We start from the raw sequence: 25,777 nt of genomic DNA on the forward strand, positions 1-25,777 counted from the left end.
TTCATCAGGATGTATGCAGTTCACACTTTCCAAACTGAACATGAACTTGAAAACAATCTGCTGTTGGTCCCTGCACATTCCAAGCTTGCAGTGTGATTCCTGGACCAAACAAGAAACCAAAGTGAATTCAGCTGCATGGGTAAATTTGAAAAATGTGCATGAAACAAATGCTTACTTTTAAAAATGCATGCAAACACACTTTAATCAATGGGAGAAGAAGAGGTACAAACAGGTGGTTTCGGAAAAGAAAAAATGCAGAAAAATATTCACATTGTTCATTGATTCATAGAATAATAGAGTTGGAAGGAGCCAGTAAGTTGATGTAAGATCCAGTTCCAGTGGCTTCTGTGGAAGCTTCTTGGCTTAAAGTTCATGTAGCAAAAGTCTTAGGTCAGACTTCTTTGCAGTGGTTTATTTCCTAAATGGCAGGAGAGTGGGCTGAACTTGGAACTGGAGGGTAGCATGCAGGGACAGTAGCAAAATACAAACAGAACTGTACTCTAAGCTAGACCTGAATTTAGGCCTTGCTTTACAAAGGTCAGTTTCATTCTTTCCAATGTGGTGCTTTTGTTGTTGGTGGACTTTACATTCCAAATATCCCCTCCTCATTCTGACATTTTCCCCATTACTTTTTGGCGTGCATTGTTCCATATATGCAGATTTTAATAAGGGGAATTCCCCAGCCAGTCTCCTTCTTCCCTGCCCCAAAATGAAAAAGTGCGGGAGGGTTTGGCTGCCATTCCTAAGAATGACACAGAAGACATCCTCCATGTTGAAGCTAAGCATGTCTTGGGCTGGCCTGAGCTTGGAGGGGAGACCTCTGGGAACCCCATGTAGCCACACCGAGTTCCACCATGGGAGAAAGGCAGGATACAAATACAACACATATTTTTCCATGTCTTTCCATCTAAAGCGAAACCCACGGCTCACTGACGAGATGCAGCAGGTAACAGAACTGTTTGCAGTTGGCCAGGTGAAAAGGTGTCAGTGCTGAAAGAAAGCAGAGCTAATTGGCCAAAGATGTGGGGCCATCACACGAGGCTTAGCCGTATGGCTCCCTGGGACACAATCCAGCCCTGATAATGAGATTGGAAAAGTGGACGCCTTGATGGTGGTGATCAACATGCTTTTCCTTTCGACATAATTGTAAGAGACAGTCTAGTCAAAGAGGAGTCGTGCAGCCTGTATTAATATTGAATGGCTCTTGCTCTATAGGCAATGTGCTAATGAGCATGGGCCAGCGGGATGCCGTATCTGGTTTATTTAAGCACAAATTGAAATTGGCCATAAGGCATTTATGCAGACTGATAGATGGCTTGTTGCTTTCCCCCCCTTCTGATGAGAGATTTTTTGGCAGTTAAGTAAAACAGATGCAGTGCAATTTAAAAACTAATCTTAGGAGGATGTAGGACAAAACCATGCCAAAGGGCATTCGCCTACCTTTTAGGATGCAAAGCAGGGGAAGATTCCTAGCTGGGACTTAGGCATGCAGGGCTGTTTTAGTTTTACCTCTGACAAATGTTGTCTAAATGTTGCTTTTAACCCAACGTCAGTGAAGGAAATCAGAAATCCCCCGTGGAGCTTTGTGATCAGGTTGATTGGTGGTAGACTCTGTGCAAATTGAAGGAGGATAGACCAGGGCAAGACATCATGGAGGATACAAATCTCATCACATTTATTATTCGATAGACTCAGCACAACAAGGCTTCCATGAGTCACCCTATATTGGTTTCTATACTACCTTGTGTAATCTTCTGCCACAACATGTGCCTTTAGCTTATGTAACTTTAAAAAAGAGACTATGTCTTAGGTATGACCAGATCTATCATTCCTGGTTTTGCAGAGACTTGTATTTCGAGGGGCCACACTTATTCTGTCCAGTTTTCATATAAGCATGACATTTTGTAAAGCAACAATAATTGAGATTTGCCTTTTTCACAGTGCTCAGCACATGTGTACATTTTTAGATGCACACTTTTTAGATGCATGCACTCAGTTGACTAGACTGTGCACATGTACCTTTTGGAAATGTGCACTTTTTCTGTGAGCATGATCCAAAGGCACTGAACTCATTTTCTCCTGTGGAACACAACACAAGTTCAGGAACAGATCAACTTCTGGACACAGCTCTTCCGATCTGGAAAGAGCAAATTGGGAAAATCTGAAGCCAATCAACAACAGACCCCCATCTGGACAGAGTGACTGTTTCATACATCTCTCCTATGGAACCTTGATGTTCAGAGGTGACATATGCCACTGTCTTGTGTTGAGGTGCAAAAGTTGCCTCCATGCCCTGATTCTGAGCTTCCTAGAGAGATACACGAATCAACGCAATTCTATCTGGTTTGATCCATCCAGTACAGCAGAAGCTACTCGTCACATCAAAATAGAATGTCCTGGTTCAAAGATACTATACTCCTGAATAATGTGTCTTACGGATAAATGGAGGACAGGATCCTATACTGTCTGTGCCCTACTAAAACCTACCACTTGCCCAGTAAGAAGTTGGTGCCTGTAAAGGACTAAAAATGGGCAGAAACACTGAATGAGGAGCAGTTCCCATTTCCAGAAGGGGAGAAATGAGATCTGCCCCCCTAGAGATGAGCATGCCATCTCATTCCAGGCCCCTCTAGGTGGTGCTGGTTCCCCATTGCAACAGTGGTGAGTCCAGCTGGTCCCAGGGAACAAAGGGGAGTGTAGCAGCAGTGTAGGGGGTGTCTAACATGTTTTACGTTTAGTGCCATGTCCTCTCATCTGTAACAAATGGACAAAGATGCCAGTCCTGTGGTAGCTTCTCATTGTGATCTCTTTTCCTGAGCCTGTCAGACACAGCTTAATAGTTCACCTTAGTTTCTTTTTGAACACCCATATTAGCTCATGTGAGACATTTTTAACAATTGGTTAAAATGTTCCTATGAATAATTGAGAGTCTGCTGGAGTCAAAATATAATAGTGGATGTTCTCTCTCCCCCTCCCCCATCCCTTTGTGTGTGCGTGTGTGTGTGAGGGAGAGAGAGAGAGAGAGGGAGCTAACCCCATTTAACCCAGGGTGATTAATTGAAATGATGCTGCAAACATGCACCCAACAACTGGTGAGATGCAAGGGCTGTGTTTTTCCACAGCCATTGTTATGGAATGATCACCTTTTATAAACCAGACTCTGCATGCTGAGCAGCGAGGATCATTTCTTCCTAGGGGCTGTGGAGGCGATGTGAAACGATCTCCTCCCACTTCTCCTTGGATCTCTTTCGGTTTTGGCATCTCTCCCATCTGCTGATAGGTGAATGATGGAAAGTGATCGAGTGTCTTCTTGCTGTTACTGCAATATTTGAATCCCGGCTTAATTTTCTGCTCTCACTCTGATTTGGCTTCACAATTATGGCTTTTAGTCAAGGTGATCTCGAATTGTTCCCTGAAGCCAAATCAGAGAGATGGCAGGTGTGTATGTATGAAATTATGGATGTGTGAATCAGCAAAATGAGGAGACACCAAGGTTTTCCAAACTCATGTGGAAACTCATTTGATTCCAGGCTGTATCAGATTGTGAACTAGAGCAAGAGACCGCCTGTCTGCTTATATGCATCTTTCCCCCAAATGTACATACAACCATAGTGCACAGTGTTAAAGGTATATGTTCTTTCCCATTGATTCAAGGGAAATGTATATGTTCTTTCCCATTGATTCAAATGTACATACAACCATAGTGCACAGTGTTAAATGTATATGTTCTTTCCCATTGATTCAAGAACCTGCACACACATTTTTCAACAGTTCTCTCTTTTAAGAATACTCCCCACACCCTGCTGAGCACAGTTTTTGGATTCAACACCATCCCTCTGCAAATGCACAAAATTTTCAGATTATGGCCAAGTCTGTATTTGGTCTGGTCAGGCCAAATTATTTAAACCCGAGTTTAAAACAAGCAGACAGAAACAAAGTTCTCACACATTCCTAGTGATTATACTGGTATCATATGAATGAAAATCAGAGGAAAAAATATTCCAAGCACCCCACTCTGCTCACCACCCCCAGCTGGCTTTGGAATGGGCTGTTTGCCCTATTTATTTCAAGTATCTTAGCTGCTCTTTTTGGACTCTGCCATTGCAACACGAAGTACAAAAGATAACAGCATCAAGTGCTATGCACTCGTTTCCTCCCTTCATACCTTTGAGGCAGCAGGCCATCTCTTTGCAAAAAGCTCTTTATTTACCAAAGGCTACCCTATAAATGTGGTTCACACAGAGAATCACTGGTGAGCATGCACAGAGTGGTTTCTTGAACCCAGTCCGGAAACCCTCCTCTTGTGTATCTCTGGGGTCAATTCCTTCTGAGGCCACCTCCTTTTATACACCTTTCTTCTAGTTGTCTGGCAATCCTCTCCTGATGCCTTGTCATGGGGTCAAGAGTTCTACCAGGTTCCTCTAACTCAGAGAGCTTCTCCCCCATTATACCACCCGAAACCTGTGGCCCTTGACACCTCTCAGAGGATACCTGGCGTCAGCAACTTGGGAAAAGTGGCCTTGAGACAAGCACAGTCTTGAGAGGTTCCTTCCCCGGTCCCCAAGTGTTCCATGCCTCATCCTCTGCCCCAGACTCCATATTCCTGTGGCCAGTGAGTGCATGCCAAGAACAACCACCACCATCATTCCCAGCATCAATGGCCGTCCCTGTGCTGACAAAGTCATGGTCTGGTTGGAAGGGCTGGGAGCTGCCATGGGCTACCCTTTGGACCAGAATGGGGTTCCTTCAGCTCAGTCCTGCTATTGCTCCAGTGTCCACGGCCTGCCTCACTTCTCTCAGCGGCGTAATGGTTGCCTTGCCCTACTCACAAGTGGCTGCTGAAGCTGAGAATCATCTGTGATAGAATTCCTCTTCATCTTGGTGTTGGCCGTCCCATCCGTCACATGAAGATGAGGTCTATCGCAATGGCAAAAGGCAAGGTTGTGATGAAGCGCGTGTTGGGAAGAAATCCCAACTTGGCCTGCGGACAGGGATGCCCTGAAGAGAGAGATATGGATAAATTATGCACCAGAAAACCCCCTTGCTGCCCCCGTAAAAAGCCTGTCATCAAGTTCATATTTACTGTGAGGTTGTCACCACTGTGCATATTTAGCCAGGAGCAAAATGCAGCCTAGATGAGAGACAAAACAGTAATGCAGGGCAGCCGACACGTTTGGTCATAGCAGAAGAGACTACAGCTTTACGAAAGGACAAAAGCCCACAAAGGCCAAGCTGTGGTGGCGAAGCTGGGTGGGGGAGCACACCGTTCCAGTGATTCATGCTTATAATGGGTTTATGACCATGAGCAATGACAAGCCAAGTCTGACTGATGAGTATCTTATCTTTTTAAGCTTTCTTAGCACGATAATAATTAAGATTGTTCTGATGCAGAAGAAAACGAGGCTATTAGTCAAGTGGTTGTCTCTGATAAGGTGTGTGTGTGGGGAGGGGGAGTAAAGTCTTATTCATCAATGAGGTCAGGAGAGTAACTTTTAGGACAGGTAGCCTCACCTCACCTAGAGGAGACAAATAGCAGCAACTAATAATTCTCTCAAATCATTGCAGTTTCTGCAGCATTGAGTATTGTAGCACTGGGATTTCACACATTTTCCAAACCCTGCAAGGCAAACAGCACATCTGCCTTGCAGAAGTTGCAAATGTCTGTCTTTGTTGCCCCCTGGAGGCTTCCTGGGTACAAGAAACATCCACGTCACCAGATCTGATTTGGGGATAAGACTCCATCGGGTTCCTTGGGCTTGGGCTTGGCTCCCCAGATTCTGGTCCACCTTGGTCTGACCACGCTTTTCTCCATGAGCATTTGTGGCTGTCCTTCCTGCTCAGCTCTCAGGACCAAGCATGTCCTGAACATCAGAGGGATGGATCTCAACACATCCCTGGTGGACACCATATTTCTCTTCATGCACTGACCGCTCGGTGACTCACATGGCTATTCTTCCTCCTCTCATTTTGATCCTGCTAAGTCCAAAGACCCTCGGTGAGCCGCATGGGTGAGTGGAGATTGGAAGTCAGATTTCCCAGGTCCTAGACCGATGCTCAGACCAACCACACATGCAGGCGATACCTCTAATTGACCTGCCTGGACTCAATGCTAGATTAGATGGGCTGCATTTTTGAGGGATGCATTTCCTATAACCTGGTTAGCACCCTCCAAATGCATGTTCAATGAAGGCCTGGGATAGCAGCAGGGGCAGGAGAAGTCTCTTATTATCACACACGTTTTAAAAGAGACTTCGGGGGGGGGGGGCATATTTGAACACTTGTCCACACCGCTCCGATGTTCTGATGTTGTACTGCAGCACAGCACAATACACAATGTGTGGCCACTGGGTTTGTGAACAAGGAGCAGAAGAAGAAAAAATAGCCTTTTTAGCCTGACAATGTCTGCATGCATGTGTTTTCAGTATAGAAAATTTCACCTTTTTCAGTGCTTCTGACTGACAAGGTTTCCTTGCCTCCTTGGTGGCTCTTTTGTTGAAGACACAAGAACTCTTCTTTGTGAGAAAGTATCAAAGGCAATGTTTGATGTGGATAGAAGTCACGTTGGGCCTGGCTGTGAAAGGCAAGATTACATGGCACAGTTTTAATGATATTGTTCTCAGCAGTTACACCTCAACATTCAAACAAAAGTGAGGCCATTTTGTAGCTATTAGTCATAGCTCTGGTGGAGTCAAAACTAGGTATTTGCAGTGCAGGAAGCCAGGAAAAAAAGAGACAGACAAAAGAAAAACAAAATTGATTGTATTTTCATAGTCCTGTGTAGGACCAGCCTCAAACATTCTCTGGATTGACATGGACTTCCACTGGTTAAAATTAAGATCTTTGACTGTTGTTACTGAGCTGAATAAAATTGCCATTGTGCACAAGCAAACACACCTATGCACACACATTTGTACAGGACCGTGGATACCCAGGATCCTGGTGTGTGGGGCACTGGTGTTGCAAACAGAGCTGGTTTTCATGTTAAATGTGTATATCTGTTATCCATCTAACCTGCATTTTAGATAAACATGTGATAGACAAAATTTTGGCACTTGAGGAAAGTGGGAAAGTTTGAAATGTTAGAAAACATTTGAAAAAATGTCCAAAATGGTGACATGGATGGGCATCGTTAGTCACAAAAGTAACTGCCCAGAGGTTTCGATCGGACAGCAACAATTGCAGGCGCCCACCTTGCTTTGAGGCAACCAACGTGCCAGAGTGTTCTCTAGGTTGATGGGGTTGGCTGTTTTTTGGTCTGTGCGTCGGTCTGAAAGTGTGTCATTAAATAATGTTCCCTCTGGATTTCAAACCAAATCAATGTCTTGCCCATCCCTAGCAGAAAGGTAAATACTTAAGATCAGCTGTATTGTAGCGAACACAAGGAAAGGAGCCAGTGAAATGTAAGCATCTGCAAAGCTGTTAAACAGTTTACTGTTTCAGAAAGGTTTATCTTCTCTGATTGTTCTGGAGTATTTCTGTCATCATAGGCCTTCAAATCTCTGTGTTTCTTTTCCCCTCCTTATTTACAAGAAAAGGAAGATACTACAGGCCAGATTCAGAATATTACTCACTTTTGTTTTTTTCCTAAACAATGAATCATGTTGCATCTCGAAAACAACCGAAATCTTTGGAAATACTGTACTGCTGTTGCTTAGACTGCAGGTGGCAAGGGACAAAGGCTTTTATTTTTGGTGATGCCTCTTAAGATTAATCTCCCATCCTTTTGGATAAATAGCTTCCCCATTGATTTTGTGCAATTTTTAAAGAACATTCCCTACCAAGCCCTAGCTAATGCTTCTGCAGCTGGATTGGGTGGCAGTTTTAGAGCTAGGCAGAAACAGTTGTTCAGAAAAGTTGAGTGGCAGATCATTTGCCCAGCTGGGCTGCCACCTGAACTTTATGCTGAAGTCTGTGTATGGTACCCTCACAGAAGGATGTCAGAGAGTTTTGTGTTCACAAATCATCTGAAAATGCCATGCACATGAGCACAAACAGCAGACTTTCTCTGAATTCATTCATTCATTCATTCATTCATTCATTCATTCATTCATTCATTCTCCCTTCCCTTCCCTTCCCTTCCCTTCCCTTCCCTTCCCTTCCCTTCCCTTCCCTTCCCTTCCCTTCCCTTCGCAAATTTGCAAAAATGGCAACTGCAACAAAATTGAACATTTTTGAAAGTGAAAACAAAATTGGGAATGAGAGAAAAGGTGTGTGAATTTTGGAGAACTGGAATGAGCTGAAACATAGTTCTTATTCTTATTGGAAATCACTGAATGAGAAAGAGACTGTAGCTCAAAGGCAGAGCAGATCTTTTGTAGCCAGAAAGCCCTGGCTTCACATGCAGCATCTCCAGACAGGGCAAGGGAGACCCGGAAACCTTCTGCCAGTTGATGTTGCAATGTTGCTCAACTAATGGTCTGGGGTTCCCTTTGTCTGACATGATGTGCTTGAAAAAGAGCATTAGCCCCTGCCCCGATGAGCTTACAGTGCCAGTAGCCATGCCTTAGGACGCGTCTTAGCCGTGACAGGGGTTCTGAAGGACTGCCATCTTCCACACGAGCCTGCTTGTGCTTCAGGACCTTCTAGAGGGGATCTCCGAGCTACCATTGTTCAGAGATTATGCCAGAACTGGGAAGAAAACACATGTTGAATCCCAAGGCCAGAGACCAGATCTCCCTTCCTCGCATACCAAGATCCCCAGTTGTGGCTTCACAGAGGGCCACCTCCCATCCCCTTCCCTGACACCCATAGTTCGGTAGTTCTCCAGCTTTCTTTCCCTTGTTTCCTGTTCTAAAGCACTGAAAGTCTTTTTCTCGGGATTAGTTACTGGATGTAAAAGAGTTAAGCTAATATCCTTTTGATATATTGGTTCAACCACTTCTGCCTTTCGAACCATCCACCACGGGAACAAAAATGAGAGCTGCTTCAAAATGGAATCCAGCCCTTGGGCTTAAAGAGTGTTGACAGCCCTTCAGATAGAGTAATGCTTGTAAAGGGGCACACGTCCGGATGCTGGAGAGCCTGTGACGGATTCAGATGAGCTCTCATTTCTTTGACCCCACAATGCAGGTTCTGCAAGAGACTTAGGATCCTGCAGACTTGTGGACTGGGATGAGTCTGAAAGTCTGGGGGGAGATGTATGCATATTTTCATTTGAATATTGTAATATTCGATACAATAATACAATAGTTTATTGTAACTCATTCCGAGACTTACAATCGACAGGTTAGACAAGCTTTTAATAATAATAAATAATATTTGGCAGCTTTTAATAATAATAAATAATATTTGGCTTGCCAATGAATAAATATGGCATTGGATGGGGAGCTGTGTACCTCTAGTAGACCTGGGAAAACTTTGCGGATCATAAAAGAAATGGATTAGGACACACCTTCAGCAAAAGCTAAGAAATGAAGTAATGCATAGTCATTCATTCTTATAATTATAATCTTATTTTTTTTATTTATTTGTATTTATTTATTTGTAATTTGATTTTTAGGCATTTCCATTAGCCACATGGTTCCTGGGGTGGGTTACAACAATAAAACCATGTATAAACAATATAAAAACAAAATAATGAAATAACAGTAGAACAATAAAAGTGCCCCCTATCTCATCTTAACAGAACAAATAATTTCATAAAAGGCATTCTATTATAATACCATTTTAAAAAGATTAATAATTAAAATACCAGCAAAATAAAAAGGGTCTTTGCATGGCCCCAAAAGGAACTCAGAGAAGGTGCCAGGAGAAACTCTCCGGGGAGTTCATTCCCAAGTCACAATGCCACTCCCCCCCAAAAAAAGAAAAAAAAACCCCACTTCTTGTCCTCTGAGAAACATGCCTCTGGATTGTGCTACAGAGCAATGTTTAATAGTGAGGATTCAGACAAAAGGCTTGGACCAAACTCCTTCCTTAAATGAAATCCACTTTGATCAGAACACTCCAGCAGTACATTGAAAACCACAGAGATGAGTAGTTGTTTGGTGTGGATTTATTCCCCAGGAGTATTTGTCCTTATGTTTTGACAACTTCAGCCATGAGTTCGTTCACGCTGTAAAATCCCCGAGAGACGTTGATTCCTTCTGCTGAATATAATGGCTTAATTTATTGAGAGAGTGTGTGCAGTGTGTATATATACGTGAAAGCAATAAAATAAAATAATAAAATAGCTGGGATGACAGAATCTAATTATCCTGCTTTACTGTGGTTGTTTATGCTTTCGCAATTGAGTATATTTACTCAGAAGTGCATCCCATTAAGTTCATTGCAATTTAAGCTCTACACATAGCTGTGCTTAACACTGTAACCTTGCAATGCAATCTTAGTCAAATCTACTCAGGAGTAAATTTCACTGAGTTCAGTTATGGATACTTCCAGGTAAGTGGGTATAGGATTGCAGCCATAATCCATAAGGAGTTCAATTGGAGAGCAGTTATTGACTACGAACACAAATCAATTGTATTAAGTGTAAGAGCAGCTTTTCTAGAGTCCCTGGAGAATTTTAGCTCCATTTCCTTCCAGGGACTGCTGTTTCTGAAATCCTAAGATGTAATCTTCAACATTTAAGGCAGGTATATTGAACGTAAAAAACCCAACCCTTGAAAATGCTGCTTGGTTCATCAAAAGTGTTGTGGCTTCTATTAAAATTTGTTGAGTGCTTACCGAGAAGAAGCACTTTTAGAATATGAAACAGAAAGCTGACTTTTATCGCTGCGGTATCCACAGTACAGTGTGTCGCTTTTCCCAGGCTGTAGACTGGGGTCCTTCCCACCCCTCCCTTGAGTTGCTGGGGCTCCTATACATGTTTACTCAGGAGTAAATTAAGTCCACAGTGTTTGCAATCTGCACTTTCTGCTGGAATTTCATGCAAGGGGATGTTGGTGGCAGTGCAGGAGGTAATGAAACATTTATGTTACCATTCGGCCACATGTTGCCAGCTAAAGAATTTCAGGCCATGCATATGTTCACACATGAGAAATTAAGTTTGCATGGCAATGCAAATGGAACCACCTCTATGTGGACTACAGATACACACACACGCCCTTTTTGAAGGGCATGATCCCAAACCTGATGTGAGCAGACTTGGGGTGAAAGCAGCAGGACCAATAAAGTATTTCTGTTGTGGTTTGCAATTCTCATTGGGAGATGCTTGGCGCCGCCTTCGTTCTTTGCATGCTGAGTTTTGGAGCCTGTCCCATGCCATACGGCATATTAAACACAATAAAGATGTTCATTTGGCAGAACAAGATGCCTAGGAGTATCTGATAGCCACACAGATATCAATCAATAAATTGCTTGCTGGCACAAAAAATACACATTTCAGACACACACACACACTGGACAAAACCCAACAGGGAGTTACAGCCCCAGGGCAAACTTATTTAATTTCTTGTGTCTGCACATATGTTCTTGTTGTGATGTTCCAACAAATATTCTGTGGGTTACAGTGATCCTATGAATGAGCGGCCTAGAAAATGTCCTGCTTGATAGCCCTGCTCAGCTTTTGAGAACTCAATTCCGACTCTTAGTTGGTCTGCAGCTTCCACCTTCACTTGTTCTCCCTCTGTCGGTCCAGAGCGTTCACAAGAAGGTCTCCTGATGAACCACATTTTGAACATATGTGTTTTCTTCTTCCCAGCTTTCTTCACTGTTCAGCTTTCACACCCTTCCATAGTGATCAGAAATACACATTATCTTGGCCTTGGTAGTCTCAAGGTAGGCGTCCTTATACCAGATGACCTTAGGAGAAAAACATCCTTCATTGCTGCCCTTAGTTGTCGTTGACATTCTTGGCAGCAGTCTCCATCTGAATACTGAAACTCTTTGGCTGGCAAAATGTGCTCAAAATATTGGCATACATACCTCACAATCCTCCACATGCTGATTCCCTTCTGTGAGAAGTTGATTCTTTTTATTCATTGGCACTGGTGGCATTGGCCCACCATTTACACAAGGGAGATGTACTCTTCCAAAGGGAAGCCCCAAACAAGCAGCCATGTTCATTTCTGGAAGAAGGTAAGTGAGCAGAGCTGTTTTATCTGGCCTTCCCCAACTTGCCTTCTTCCCTAAATCCCTTCCACTCTTTCAGGTTTCTTCACATGCAACTACACTGCTAGTGCACCAGCAGTGTGGGAGACTTGTGCAACGGAATTGGCAAGGCATATGGTCTTTCTTCACCTTTGCGCATTCGGGTTCCTTGGACACTATTCCTTGGCCTGTGGATTGCCTTTGTGGAGCTCCTTCCTGGCCTTGTCCTCTCCCAGTGCCTTGGTCTGCAGCTCCCATGATTCCCAGCTAGTGCAGCCTCATTTCCACTTATGCAATATGCAGATGGCACAGGTATTTGCAAACTCTGCAACTCTTGAACAAGGGCGCTTAGCAGACTGCTGGTCCTGAGGAGATGGGTCTCAGAACCATAAATACAATGAGCATTCCATAAGGAAGGGCTCACACTGAACTTAATTACAGCGGTCTACACAATAACAATTACAGCACCATTGAAGTGTGGAAATTCATATATTCAGGGAGGCGCCTTGATAGTGAAACCAATCATCCTACAGTAATTTCCATCAAACGAACAGAATTGGTTCTTAATATGAAACAAAATTATTACCCAGAACTGTTTTGTTAGCCTTAAGGATTGTAGATGTCCAGGCCAAATCCGGGATGATTACTCTATAATTATTAACTGAAACCATTTTGTTCTGTCCTGCTGTTTTTCACATTATAAACGTGGGATAACTGCTCCCAAAGTAGATGCTGTATTTCAAGTTTATTTAATCCAATTTCTGCAAATATCTCAGTGAATAAATTTCAATCTGGATGCAGGCTGCAAGATGTCACTCATTTTGACTTTACCATGTGGGGTAACATTTGTGTTAGCCTTCCCATTCTAGCACTCCAAATGTGTTGGACAGATGTATTGTTCAGGTATAAACCTTTTAAATTGTTCCAATATAATTTACAAGCTGGTCTCAAATTATCACATGTGCGCATTTGAAAAAATATGTATAAAATGTATATTTTTGAAAAATAAGTACAACACATTTGAATTCATGGGAGAAAAAGATCCTTATTTTCAACGATAGGCACATACACATTTGCAAAATAGTATACATGAAAATGAAGGGACTGCAGGTGGCACAGTGGTTCAAACCGCTGTGCTGCTGGTTGATCGAAAGGTCGCCGGTTCAAATCCACACAACGGGGTGAGTTCCCGCTGCTCTGTCCCAGCTCCTGCCAACCTTGCAGTTCGAAAGCATGCAAATGCGAGTAGATGAAAAGGTACCACTTCGGTGGGCAGGTAACAGCGTTCCTGCACCTCGGTGTTTAGTCATGCCGGCCACATGGCCACGGAGACTGTCTGCGGACAAACGCTGGCTCCCTTGGCTAGGAAATGGAGATGAGCACTAGAGTCAGGCATGACTGGACGTAACGTCAAGGGGAAACCTTTACCTTTACCTTTTTATACATGAAAATGAGTGCAAACTTTCATGTGAGGAGGAAAACCATCAAAGCTCAGAATCTGACATGGACATGAGGGAGCATTGAGTGTCAAGGTGGAATCTGGAGAAACTTGAGTTGGAGCTTTGCTCATATGCACAGAAGAGGAGAGGGCTGGTTGCATTGGTCAGTTGGTTGCACTGCTACAGTTCTCAACATCTGGAGTAAGTGACGGTTTCCACTTATCACCATCCTACAGGAAGCACTGAGCAATGGTTGGACCTTAGCTTTTCCCTGAGCTTTTGAAAGGTACTCACAAAGTCTGTATCTTAAAATTAAATCTTAAATCTTGAAACTCAACTCAAAATTGGGCCAGTTCTTTCTTCAAAAACAGCAGATGGAAATTGGTAGGGTAGGCCAGTCAGGTATACAGGACAATGAACATGCTGTGTTTTATGCGATACTGAAATGGATGCTTGTTTCTTTCTCTCTATCCCTCCCACACTTTTCCTCTAGTGGTATTTGATGACTGTCAAGGAAATCAGAAATTGAACTTTGAAGTTTCAAATCCAGAGTTCAAGGTGAAACCCAACGGGGGCTTAGTAGCACTCAGAAACTTAACAGATGCTGGAGGATCCATATTCATCCATGCACGGTCGGCTCAGGCTGAAGATACAGCAGAAGTATTCATTGTTGGAAGAAAAGAGAGACACGGTTCCTTAAAGGTAAGGTGAAGACAAATGATGTTAAGGTTGGGGCATCAGTTCGATTTGCATGCATGGTGTATCCTTTAGCTATTACAAATGAGAAGTGACTGCAGCTTTCTGAAGATGTAAAATTATTAGTAATGTGGATGATTATTTTCTATTGGCTCCATTTGGTCTCTAAGAAAAGGGCAGTTGATCCTGTGAAGGGGTGTGTTCTGCCTCCACTCGGAATATGAAATGAACATAGGGACTCCATATGGAATATTGTGGATGAATATCCAGATGTATTCTCAGATATCTAACTGGATGTAGTGTTCCTCTTTTGGGGATTTCTTGTGGGGTTCTGGCGACTCCGTAAGCTATGGCTAGGAGGCACCTGCATAAATCAGGGTAGACACACTCTAGTATATGCACAAGAGTGAGGAGCTTAGGAGATTCAGGTTCTGCTCCTCACTCAGCCATGAAGCTCCCTGGGTAACCTGGGCCAGTCAGCCCCTCTCAGACAGGCCTACCTCAGAGGGATGCTGCTGCAAGGATAAAAAGGGAGCGGAAGAGATCTATATGAGGCAACTTGGGTTCCTCCCAACAAGAAAATGTTGGGCTACAAATGTAATGTAATAATGCAGCGCAGAGACATGGAAGCTTGTTTTAATTGTGTGGCCTGGCCCGTTGTCCTCCAAGACACTAATAGCATAGAGTGTTTCATTAAGATCTGTTGCTGTATTTTTGTATACATCACAGAGTGATTTTTGTACATCACTTGCCATTCCTTTAATGCAAGCAATTCACAAATGCCATTATGCTGGATTGTTTTTAGATTATGCTTTTATGGTGTTTATTTTTACTTGGGCTGTGGTGCTGATATTTCCACCCAAGCACAGCCCTGCACAAAGAGCTGCTATATCAATCCTGGATTGCTGTGCTGTGTGTGTGTGTGTGTGTGTGTGTAAAGCAAGACTGCTTGTAAACATGTGAATGATAGCAGTAATGAGAACAATGTAGGGTTGTCATAATGAGGAATTAAGTATCTGTAATTCAAAAGAAACAAGGCTGGACCTCCTGCTTTGCTTTGCTTTGCTTTGCTTTGCTTTGCTTTGCTTTGCTTTGCTTTGGCTCCACCTCGCCTCACCTCATCGCGCTCTGCCTCCCCTTTCCTCACCTCACCCCGCCTTGCTTTTGCCTCGCTCCACCTCACCTCACTTTGCCTTTTTCCTTGCTCTGCTTTGCTTCGCCCTGCTTTTTGCTTCATCTTGCTTCACCTCGCCTCGCCTCACCTGGCTGCCTTGCTTTTTGCTTCACTTCCCTTCACTGTTCATATTCCCCCTTTCTTCAATTCAGATTACAGAGATAGAGCAGAAAGACAAGGGCTTAACTCTCTTCCACCCACCAACCATTTTTTGTTGGTTAAGAACATAGGAAAAGACATGGTGGGGGGGGAAGTGCCCCTCTGGGTCAGCACTCTGCGCACACAGTGGCCAATGAGCATCACTTGCTCTTTTTAACAGACGTGTCTAAGAATAACTTTCATGGGGTGATTTGGAGCATGGGTAAAAACTAGGGATGTATGGATACTGTGAAATCTGTCTCTTCTCTCTTTTGTGAATTCTCAGGGATCTTTTCTTGCACTTTCTGCTCATTGACAAAATCGAATTTTGCATAGCCCTGTGCTTATACAAATTTTCACTTCCAACATTGTCCAAAATACTCAAATCCTTGAAAAAAATGCATTTTTGTCACTTTAGCCTTTGGAGGAAATGTGCATTGGTTGGTTTTGATCTTCTTTATCATATTGTTCTATTATTTGTAATGTGTACAATTGCAGAAACATAAAGCTTTCACACAAATCAGGAAAGCTCATCTGCTGTTGAATGCCTGGGTGCTTGAAGAAATTAGAATTTATTTGGGTGCATTGTGGATTTCTCCAAAATCCCCAGTTTAAAAAAAACTGTTCAAATGCAACATTGTCCCATACATTTATTTTAGCCAAAGGAAAAGCTACATTGATCACTTGTATTGCAGGCAGTTTGATTCTGAAGGGCACTGAGAATTGGCCCAAAGCCATGTTCAGATACAAACACAAGGACTTAGCAAAAGGTACAAATCCACTGCGCTCACAGACACACTACACAAAACTATAGATTGGACTTTCCAAAGGATAAAGGGCTGAACTGTGATCAAAAAAGATTGTGTAGAAGATCGCTTATTCCCATAATCCGGATTTTACTAAACCCACTTTTGCGAATCCAAGAAGGTTTATTGCAGAAGTAAATTGGTTAGTGGCAGGAACAGAAGTAAGGTTTGACCAGGGCAACCAAAGAAAGCTAAATTACCACCCAAGGACCCTGTCGTTCTGCCCACTGGGTTCCCTGAGCATCCCGACTTCATTTTACACATCATTTTTACTCAAGAAGCTGGCTGCAAAACTAAAAACCGCTATCCAGGTTTATTGGCACTCAAATAAGTGATGTTATGATCCAGAGCTGAGCGTCTACTTTCCCTCAGATTCAACATCTACAATGAGTTACATTTATTTTACTGCTCCCTGTTTAGTTAGTTAGTTAGTTAGTTAGTTAGTTAGTTAGTTTAGTGGCTGTGCCCAGCATGGCAGCCATTTTGTGAGAGCACCCACAATACTCCCTTCCGGAGGGATCAAGCGATACAGATAAATTGGGGCTCCCCGGCGTAAGCGTAACCATGATGTGCAATCATTCTGAAAGGACACGGTAGGGTAAGGAAATAGTCCCATCCTAGAATCTGTGGCTGATAGAATTTTTGCTGTGCTTGGCCCTAGTAAAATACCCTCTGTACGTCTGTCATTTTACATTCTCTGCAATGCAGAAGAGCATCTGAAGAGGGGAATCCAGTTTTAGCACTTCAAGAGCTAGGGCAATAAGTCATTTTTTGGAACAACGTAATTATGAATTTTGGCAAAGGTACACACTTAGCTCCACGCTCCACACTTTTCCTACTCCAAGGCAATACTACTGTTCTGGACTAAGCCTTTTGGGAATTTTCTCAGCATAATTCCTTCCACAACCACCCTGCTTCCAGTTGCTCTCTCTCATATCAACCTCTTTTAATCGTATAAGTTTCCAGTGGACATTCTGTTTTGGCTCAGGAGGAGGACCAAGATGCTTTTGCAGTTTGATTGAAACATTTGCCATGCATGCAACCATGTAATAAAGGGAAGAACGGAGATGGCCTTCATTTCTGCACCGTGGCATTTAGCACAAAGGCAGTTGTGACAGTGACTTACAAGACAATTAAGCCGGGTACCTTTTACAGACCTATAATTTTGGTCGACAAAGAAGCCATAATGAGGAGGTTATAAAGGATGAGCAATCTATTGTCTCTTTCTTCTATTTAGTTGATCTGGCAGGTGGCAGTTTCATCACATTTCCAGCAGGCAAGGTAGTTTGACTTAAATCTTCCATTTAACAGTATCACTGGTTCCAAAGGGAAGGCTGAGCAAACTTTTAAGACCCTTCCTTTGTCTGGTGCATTTTGATGTAACCCTCGATCGACAGAATGTCTTGTGCTAATCCTGTGGCCCTGTGGTGGTTTTTATCTTTCCCTGTTCCTGAATCTTATTGAAGGGGGTTCTGTGGCAGGGATTTCTCCTCTAGCTTTTTTGTCCTTCTCCCCCAGTTTGATAGAAGAAAAAAAACTGCTTGCAGAAAGTGTCTCAAAGGGCAACAACGTTTTGGAGAAATTATTGGGGTTCAGGGTTCTCGTGATTAGCTCCCATGAGGTTGGAAAGGAGTGTGGATATGTGAGGAGGAGAAAGAAAGAGAAAGGTGGGGGCACGTACATAATACATAGGCTTGTATAGCAATCCCAAATGGGTGTGAAATGCTCATGGATTTCAGTAGTTTGATCTTTTTTTTTCTTATTTCTATTATCTTGACGATTTTGTTCCATTTTCCTCCTGATATGGCATTGACTCGAGCTGTAGGAAGTCACCTTCCTTCAGATATTCTGGTGTTGATGGTTTTGTTTTAATGGTGATGGCAACCCGCCCCCTTCAGGTCCCACCTTGTGCAGAAATGGCATCATATTCTAATTATTTGTCAGGTGTTGAATGGTGGCCATGGGTGTGTTTGATTTTATTTCCCCAGTCCTAACATGTGCACAAAGGAGGCCTTGATTTTTAGACATGTCATTCCCCCTGCCATGGGTGTGGTGGGGGGGAATCAATGCTCTTTCACACATCCTTTTTATGTTTACATATATATATATGCAGATGGAAGTGGAATATTAAAAGAATTCTTAATGAAGTACAGGCTGTTGCCTTACTGAGCTAACAAAAAGGGACATTTGTAGTAAGTGAAGCAGGAAGCAGATGACAGAGAGTAGTGGTAATAGGAACTTTATTGGCATAAGAATACAATGCAATACAAATCTGCACAAATCCACACAGTTGCACAGAGATCCCCCAAACTCCATGTTATTAATGGGCACTAGAGTGATTCATAAAAATCTCCCATTGAAAGGTCACAGTTTGCATCACTATGTCAGCCGACTCTGTGGATAGAACAAGTCGGACCTTTGCCTGCTCTGACCAAGCTCTCATATTGATCAGAATCAAACCTAGAATCTTGGTGCGCAACTCCTCAAAACTTGAGTAGTCCAAAAGCATGGTGATGATGTTTCCATGCCTCGTCCTCACTGGCCATGCCTTTCAATATGGGGCACCCCTTAAATCTACCTGGTGTGGCAGAGTGTTTGCATCTTGCCAAAGAATACAGTCCTTATGGCCCTCTAGGAATGGCAAAATATCTGGCCATTTGTCCTATTCTGAATGGGATATGTGGGTGCAGAGGGGAACATGGTTTATTGGCAGCACTCAACAACTTCTGGAATTCTCTTGGAAAGCTTACTTTTGACTTAGAGAATCTAATTGATCAAGGCCGATACCCCACAGCTTTAATTTATTAACAAGTGAGGAGATCCCTATTGGAAGTACGGAGTCTGACGCAAGGTCAGGTGTCAAGCTGAAACTGACAAGGACTTTTATAATGGGAAAACACCATAGATAGACCAACTTGTTAAAGACTACAGATACTAATAAAATAAAAAATAATTTTAAAAATCTGAAGACCACTACAAGGAAAGGAAGAGAAAATACCAGTTGAAGTAATTCCTGAAATGTTTTTTTTAATATTTGCTGAAATCATGGAACCTGAAAAATGTGTTTATGTAGATGAAAAAAACAATATGAACATTTCTGGAATCGGTTGGGGGGGCGGAATTGCTACACTCTGCCACTGCTTATCAGAACAGCAATACTGCAAAATCCCATCTGGCTTAAATGGAAAAGATTCCCAGCATTGCATAGACCAACAATAGAAAGATAAAAGATGCACAACATCCCTGGCCACTTCAAGCTAATTTAACAAGCTCAAATATACTCAAAAATAAATCATAAAACACCTGGATTATGAGGCAAAACAATGGATCTCTTTTATGGGGAAAGCATTTCAGGAAGTTGCAGGACAGGTTTTATCCTGAAGATAGCAAGGCTCCATCTTCTCTTTGTTGCTTAACACAAAACTGTGTCTCCTCCATCTGCATTGTGGTGAAGGCAGAAGCAAACCACACTGTTTTGGCAGTTTTCCAAAACAGGGATGCTATTACCTCTCAGAGTGAAAGTACAAAATAACCATATTGCAGGAAGGAAGGAAGGAAGGAAGACAATGTCCTAAAATATCAGCTAAGCGGGAGCCCTACCTATGGGAAATGCCTCAGGCCATTAGGAAATTCATCTGGATCCAGATGTGAGACAGGGCACCTGAGCAAAAGTATGCATTGGCGGAGTGCAGTGACACAGAATCAGTGAAGGGGGAAAGCTTCAGGAAGACCTCCACCCACATGGCTCTGACCTTAGAAGCCCCTTACATACAACTCCATGATGCTGAACAGATCATGGCAATGTTCCATTTCAGATGCTACTTATTGATGTTTGATCTTCATGGATTGGCTGATATCCACGTATTCCTGTTCCATCGATTTTTAATTTGAAAGAGGGGGTGCCAAGAAGAGCACACTGAACCAGAGATAGGGATCCGGCAGATGCGCTGAATGACATTCTCATCAGCTGCAGCTGGCACAGGCAATGACAACACATCCTGGTGACTGTGGCTTAAAACATCTGGAGGACACCGGATTGCCTTCTTCTCTACTGGACCAAGATGCAATATTGCGAGATCTGTTACAGCCTCTTGGTCCATCTAGATATTGTTCTTGTGGAAAGACCATTATAGAATACCCCTCTGGTCTTCAGCCAGTATGCTTGGGGCCCATAGTTGGATCATGCATTCTCCTAGATGGCTCCCCTCAATGGAACAACTTCCCCACCATCACCTTGGGTTTCGTTGACTGAGGTGCCCACCTATGCCGTGTCTATGGGTTGTCCTGGCATCATGCCCACCTCAAATAGAATGCGAAGTAGCATTGAACACATACCACACTTCTTCAAATAGTTCAGTGTTGCTTCCTATTAGCCTCCAAACAACCTCACGGACTCAGCTACACTGAAACTTAATGACTGGCCAAACTTCACCCAATGGACTAGGCGGGGGTGGGGATCTGAACCCAGATCTTCCTGGTCCTGGTTTGGCACTGCCACCATTTCAGCATACTTTCTTCCCAGTTGAAAGACTGAAATGAATGTGAGGACCTCCCTCACTCAGAGATGTGGAGAATGGAATGTGTTTCCTTGGCAGCCTCTCCCATTTATCGCTGCCCAGTTCCAGCCTCTGACTCTTCCATCCAGTGTGTTTCTCATGATTAGCTGAGCCATGCTTATTTATGCTGTACAGCCAGAATGTGTCAGCCTGCAAACAGCGGTACGTCTCCATCTGTGGATGAAATGAACATTGGCTAAGAATAGTTCCGCTTGGAACTGTAGCTTGTTAGACTAATTCTGTAGGGTTAAGAATAAGCATTTGCTGATAGACTGCTTGGTGCTGAATCTGCAGACATAGCAAAACCGAGCCTAATGAGAGCCTAAGTAGATTGGAAGCATTTCCCCACAGACCTCTGGTTTCTTTTTGGAACGTTTGTAGTCTGCATTTGTGAATAACCTTATTAACAATAGCTGGAGACCTGACATATTGGAAAATGAATGGCAGATGGCACCGGTCTTTTCTGTTTTGATGGATAACTGGGGGAAACTTAACTTTGCAGAATGGGACATCTGTGGATCCAAGGCGCATGATATGGTTCTGCAGCTCAGCCCACAATTTGACAGATTTGATTCTGTTGATGGCCTGGACGAAAATCTGCATGAGCGCCATGGTCATAATCCAGTGCAGAGATGAGGACTATTCAGCCCACTGATTTCATTGAACTCAAACTCAGTTCTGTTGGACTGTGGTCAAAATGGAAGGATGAATGAATGAGTGAATGACTTTCTTTTGGTTGTAGACCAGTAAAACACAACGCAAGCATATTAACACAATTCGGTGCAAAAGATACATAAAACAGAACACCAGTAAAAGGGAGTAATTGAAATACCAAAATGTTTAAATTACAAAAAGAGCAATAAGTACAGTAAAAATTAAACTTTACATTGAATAATTGCAATAGCCTAGTTTCAATCCACGTGGACCCATTAATGGAGGGATGCATTGATGCTTCTTCCTTTAAATTTTACCTTTGGATTTCTGGCTTAGCTGGATTCTTTTCCAAACTAGCATCTCTCCCTGATTAGTCCTTTAGTAGGTAGAGGTATGTGAATTGGAAAAACCCATTTTTCAAATTCCACCTTGAACCCAACTCATGGCCATCTCAGATTGCAAGCTTTCCATCAATCCGATTGTGTCCATGGGGCTTTTTCAGAAATATTCATTTGCCCATTTGTACTTCTCAAACAGAGATACAGTGTGGAACAGTGGTTAAGAGAATTGGGCTGGTTCTCAGGAAAAGCTGGCTCTACTCTTCACTTATCCATAAATATGCTGCAGAACTTTGGGGAGGTAACTGATGGGGTTCACACAGCTTAATAACCCATGGTGGAATATAACTCAGAGGTGCTTGTCATCTACATTGGAACCAGCCACACAGTTGGCTGAGCACTTCTACCTTGTCCAGGCAACACGTCTGGTTGAACTCAGTCACTGAATCTCAGCATAACCTCCCACACAGGGTGGCTGTGAGAATAAAAGGGAGAGCAGGAGAATTATATAAGCCACATTGCAGGGAAGAAGAGGTGGGGCAGAAATATAGCATCTTAGGAATGCCTCCATTTATTGCATGTTGCGGGGGGAGTCAGGGGGATACGAACTGTGCTATAACCTCTGAAATTGGTGGCATTTGATTGAAGATGGTGTTTGAGTTCACCTTTGAGTATGGAAGGGGTGATCTGAGTAAATTCTCCTCCAAAACAGGCATGAAACGCCCATGTGTGCCTTGAAAAAGCTTGGCCCCCGAACAAGCTGAGTGTGATTCTCGCAGGGCCATTTCACGAGTCGTCATTCTGTGTGGCACTGCAGAAGCCACAGAGAGGATTCCATCAAACGGCCAATGCACAATGCCTTATCCATGCATAAGTGCACATGGGTAACCTGGTGATGGGGTGTGTGTGTGTGTGTGTGTGTGTGTGTGTGGCTGTGGTGGGAGAGGCTGCCCATATACTCTGTGTATGCAACATATATATGAAATACTCAAGATCAGTTTAACTGAATGGCTCTATGTTTCCCTCTCCCTCTCCCCTTCCCCTACCCCTTTCTATATATCAAATACAATTATTAATAATAACACATAGGGTGTCTAGACAAGAAATAGGCATGATTATTGCTGGAGAAGAACACCATCCCTCCACTTACGCTATTTTCATGCCTGCTTTTTTCAGTGTCTTATCTGATAAACATTCATTCTTTGCTTTGTGTAGGGAGACAACCCAATGCGGTTTGTGGTTCTCTCCATGATTCTTTGCTTTGTGTAGGGAGACAACCCAATGTGGTTTGCGGTTCTCTCCATGCATGCTGGTTAACTCCATGGATTCAATCAGGATTGGATAGACTGTCTCCTCAGAAAAATAAAAATAATTTTTAAAATCCTAGAATTATGTTTACGAAGTCACCTTCTCACTGAAACCTGAATCTAAGAAATGTAGAAGAAAAGGGAGAGTGAGCCAACAGAATAGCAAAGGAGCACATCGAAGGATCAGTTCTCTTAGCCTTGTTGCTATGTGAGTATCTCCGTTCCTAAACTTTAGACTATGGGCATGTTCTTAAGGCTCTCTAGACAGGGACAAAGTAGATTCCCGAATCTTACCTCCAAGCTGATGACCTGTGATCAAATTGCTTCTCTCAATGTTGCAGCTTACATGGAAAGATCCACTGGGGAAATGACTTCAGAGAACCAGCTGAGGGGAGCAGGATGCCCACCTTTCAGGGAGGGGGAAAAGGAAAGGAAGGAGGAGGAGGAGAAGGAGACGAAGGGAGGGAAGGGGGAGAGAGAGAGAGAGAGAGAGAGAGAGATTTGGCTGTGCAGCTCAGGATAATTAAGGAACATCATCAGATGTCGATGACATCAAACAAGGATTTAATAACACCCAAGACCTCCTAGAAAAGAGTCCAATGTCAGGCCAAACGAAAGCTATTGTTCACCCTGGAGAAAGGGATTCTGTCGAGCTGGTTGCCTGGATCACTGCTCCAGTGGACCCTTTATGGGCTGGATTATGCCCACGGCAGGATAGTTACTGCCTTCGTCCTGTGTTGGTTCTGCCTGAGGCCTGGCTTTTCAGTTCATGCTTTTCAGTTTCATCTCATCTACGACAAGCTCCATCAAACAGATTCCTCCCCACATCCTGCGATATCTATCTCTTTCCACCAAACTGTATAAGCTCTACCATGTAAATGAGGACAGGGAAATAGCTGGTAATCTCAAATAACTTTAAAAGGGGGGATGATATTAGCTAAAAACATGAATAATTCACTTTGAAACAATAAAGCGTTAAATGCATTTGACATGCCTCTGTGGGCCATCAAAAGTTGGATGTTCTGCATATGGAGGATAACAGCCATCTTCAGAGATAAGATTGCCTATTTCCAATAAGCAGAAAGAATCAGGGTTTGAATAGCATCCATTTCAGTGGCATCTCTAATCTGAAATGAAGCATTTTAAATAGATAAATTGGTTCAAATAATTGCTTTTAAAAGGTAGCACATTGTTTTCCTTTGTTGGAAACCCAGTTCGAGGCTTTTATCTTGATTTTATTTTCTTTTGCCACACTCCCTGGCTTCCCCGCCTAGCCCACTTACTAAGTGCAAGATAGGCCTGTATGCAAATTTCATTTTTTGCTTGCAAAACACGTGAGCATGCCTTGTTCAAAGTCTTGAATGCGAGCATGAGCATGAATACATGCCTGCCAAAATGTTAGCAAACTGCCACTGGATGCGCAAATTAATCATGAATGTAACTTTCCCCGGTTTGATTTTGTATCCCACCCGCTGCCCTTATAATTTGCACATAGTTTCCTTGGAGAATAAAGGGCCTGCTTTAGTGGATGCAGAAAAGTTGTGTGCATCAGGACATTGGCACACATTTGGGAAAGTTTCACTTTGAGTCACTGCTCAATTTGCATAGTTTCCCATTCCTGCTGAGGAAGCAGGGGTTTTACACACAAGTCAACCACCAGAGGCTGGCCTGGACCGTCTGTCTCAGGAAGACCTAGGAATAGCTTGGTCCTTCCTTCCTTCCTTCCTTCCTTCCTTCCTTCCTTCCTTCCTTCCTTCCTTGCTAAATTCTTCCTTCCATCCTTCCTTCCTAAATCCTTCCTTCCTCCCTCCCTCCCTCCCTCCTGTGCTCCTAATTTTAACCTCAGGTTTCTTTCTTGCACAGACACCAAGAACTTTGCAAATGTGCTGCATTATTATCAACTATTATAACCCAAGGAAATAATCATCCAAACATACCGAGACAATATTTTCACTCCTCTGTGCTGACTGAATTCAAGAGGAACAGGCATCCCAGCATGGAAGACCCACGTTGTGTTTTGCTTGTATATGATACTGTCAGAAACATGCACAAAGCAAAAGTGAAAGCAGCGTTCACAGAGGTATCAGCAAAACTATTTCAGGACTAACATGGCTGCATAGAAGGGATTCAGACCTCAGTCTTTGGAAAGCTAATTACTCAATGGGGCAGCATGGGTTGGTTTGTTTGTTTGTTTAAAGTTTTTTATATGCCATCCAGTACCAAAGTCTCTGGACAGCTTACAAAACACAAACAAGAAAAAACAACCGCATGCAACAAACAACACACAACACACTGCATCTGACCATTAATGATAAAATCAAAGACAAAACCATTTAAACGTTAAAAAATTAGGAAAATAAACTCCAAAAAGAATAAAGCAACTGCACCAGGAGAACCTCCCTGGGGTACGTGTTTGAAAGTCAGGGTGCCACCACCAAAAAGGCCCTTCTCTGGGTCGCTGCCCTCCTGATTTCCTTCAAGGAGGGCTTCCAGAGCAGGACCTCCACCTCAGACCTCCAGGGGCAGGCAGGCACACAGGGAAGAACGTGCTCCTTCAAGTATCCAGGACCCAAGTGCATGCCTCAGTTCTGATTTCTCCTACATTCAATTCAAAAGCAAAAAAGCCATCGAGCAAACAA

The 25,777-nt window shown here is 43.1% G+C and overlaps 1 protein-coding gene across 2 annotated transcripts in view; it reads left to right on the top strand.

Annotated features, from left to right (window-relative positions):
* CDH13 (cadherin 13) overlaps nt 1-25,777 on the top strand; it is a 502,431-nt gene that overhangs the window by 177,267 nt on the left and 299,387 nt on the right. For both annotated transcript variants that reach the window (XM_044427973.1, XM_044427974.1), the window contains one exon: nt 13,963-14,171. In XM_044427973.1, coding sequence (XP_044283908.1) covers nt 13,963-14,171 — 209 coding nt within the window. The remainder of the gene's footprint in view (nt 1-13,962; nt 14,172-25,777) is intronic.

The sequence above is a fragment of the Varanus komodoensis genome, unplaced genomic scaffold (assembly GCF_004798865.1).
Source record: "Varanus komodoensis strain SLA01 unplaced genomic scaffold, ASM479886v1 scaffold19, whole genome shotgun sequence".
NCBI lineage: Eukaryota > Metazoa > Chordata > Lepidosauria > Squamata > Varanidae > Varanus > Varanus komodoensis.